General features: G+C 35.8%; 1 protein-coding gene across 1 annotated transcript in view; it reads right to left on the bottom strand.

Moving 5' to 3' along the window:
* Window positions 1-1,159, bottom strand: part of smpdl3a (sphingomyelin phosphodiesterase acid like 3A) — a 22,741-nt gene extending 21,582 nt beyond the window's left edge. Inside the window, exon 1 of the mRNA XM_016294595.1 lies at window positions 865-1,159. Within this exon, the coding sequence (XP_016150081.1) occupies window positions 865-964 (100 nt within the window). The 5' untranslated portion in view covers window positions 965-1,159. The remainder of the gene's footprint in view (window positions 1-864) is intronic.
* Between the last annotated feature and the right edge of the window lie 789 nt (window positions 1,160-1,948).

The following is a 1,948-nucleotide window of genomic DNA, read 5'->3' as shown; positions in this document are numbered from 1 at the left end:
TTATGAAGTTGTGACAATTCCGTTTTTGCTTTGTCAGTATGGTGTATGGACATCTCTTTAGATTGACTTCCTCATGCAAATATTTAAAAAAAAAAAAAAATTTTGACCCAGTAGACAGATATTATTGGCCGTTAACCGTTCATTTTATTAACTTTTTTCTACTGTCCAGCATTATTAATATAATAGCAGACATTTGAAACAAATCTTGTTTACAGTAATTGCTCATAAAATTGTGAAACATTGTGAATATTTGCTACTTATGCATTGTAGTTATTGCCGTTTTTTTCATTTTTAAATACATTTATGAAGTTGTGACAATTCCGTTTTTGCTTTGTCAGTATGGTGTGTAGATTGATGTAGAATAAAAAGTAATTTAAAGCAGTTTAACATAAGGCAGAAACATAAAACGTGAATAAAATGAAGGGGTATGAATACTTTCGCAAGGTACTATATATATATATCGGGTGATGCAGCATAATCATTATAATTGTAATGTAATGTACATAATATTCAAATATATATTACAATCTATCAATACTTGTACTTTGATGTTAAGAGATTAATATTATTATATAAGCATCGAAAGTTCCGCTAAACTCTACTGGTAACTAGGCTACAGTAGACATTTGATTTTGGGAAAAGGACCCCTTATCAACAACAGGCCCGTAAGATGGACCACTGTAAATGTATAAGAATCTGACTCAATAGGAGAAACGCCAAGGCATGTCTGTTAAAACATCCAAAAAAGACCAGCAAATGCAAACGCATGCAAAGTGTGTGCGCCACAGAGCAAACTTATACGTAAAGCCAACTTCCGGAGACATGAAGTAGCCCAAGTTACCTGATGTGACTCTGAACACTTACCTGCGCTCTGCAGGTGTTTGAAGGCATTATTAACCGGCGCAGCAGAAACCTGCAGGTTCCAAACATGACCAAGCAAACATAATAAAACGAGTAGAGCCATTCCTGCCAGTGTCTGTGTTAAGCCGTGCTTGTGTAAACCACAACAGGAAAAACAAGCGGCCCTCACGTGACGCTTTGTTTGCTCAACCTTCTGCAGTCACGCGCACTGATAGGATATCATACACATCTGAAGCCTGTCATTATGATATCATCTACACACCTTACTCTGTGTAAGGAATAATTGACGACGGGTCGTTGAATTATTAGAAAAATAATGCACACCTGAGGTGGTGATCGTGGCCGTTACACCTCGGGTGTGCATTATTTCAATTATTCAGTGGAATAAGTGGAATCAATTATTCAATTATTATAATTGAGTCAATTATTCCACTTATACTACGGTTACCACACCTCAAGACGATATATTTAAAGGGATTCTTCCGGTTGTTGTACTTAAATCGCTATTGTGAGAAGGATTATTTCTTCCGCATCTCATCCAACGCCTCTTTAGTTCCAACACTCCATTCGAAAGCTGGTAATGGAGGCTTGAGCCGTTGATCGCATTCGAATGCAGTTATTACTGAAGTTATTAGAAACAAGTCTTGCCAGCTTAGCAACTTTTCAGACTACCCTAGCAACTTTTTCTTCCAAAAGCACCTAGCGGCAAATTTAGCTATTTTAAAACATGTATTTGGCAGCTTTTAGCAACTTTTGATAAGTGACTCAAACGATAAAAAGGCACAATTTAGCATTTAAATTACACAAAAAGAGGAAACCAAAGATGCCTAGCAGTACACACGTTACAGGAATTAAGTTATTTGCAATTGTTTAATAGTAATAATAATTGAATAATTGAATACTGTTATTTTTCATTTATGAGACACTTTGTTAGTAGCTTGTACCTGCGATTGTTGATGAGTTACACTGTTTCTTACAGTACACTGTAAGGAAAATATGCATTTTCCAGGACATTATCCGTCGTAACCCGAAAACACAAAATACAGTGCGTAATTAAAAATGCAGGTACAAAAACCTGTGGAAAAAT

The sequence above is a fragment of the Sinocyclocheilus grahami genome, unplaced genomic scaffold (assembly GCF_001515645.1).
Source record: "Sinocyclocheilus grahami isolate Dianchi unplaced genomic scaffold, SAMN03320097.WGS_v1.1 scaffold321.1, whole genome shotgun sequence".
Lineage (NCBI taxonomy): Eukaryota > Metazoa > Chordata > Actinopteri > Cypriniformes > Cyprinidae > Sinocyclocheilus > Sinocyclocheilus grahami.
This window is presented reverse-complemented; position numbering and strand designations above follow the sequence as displayed.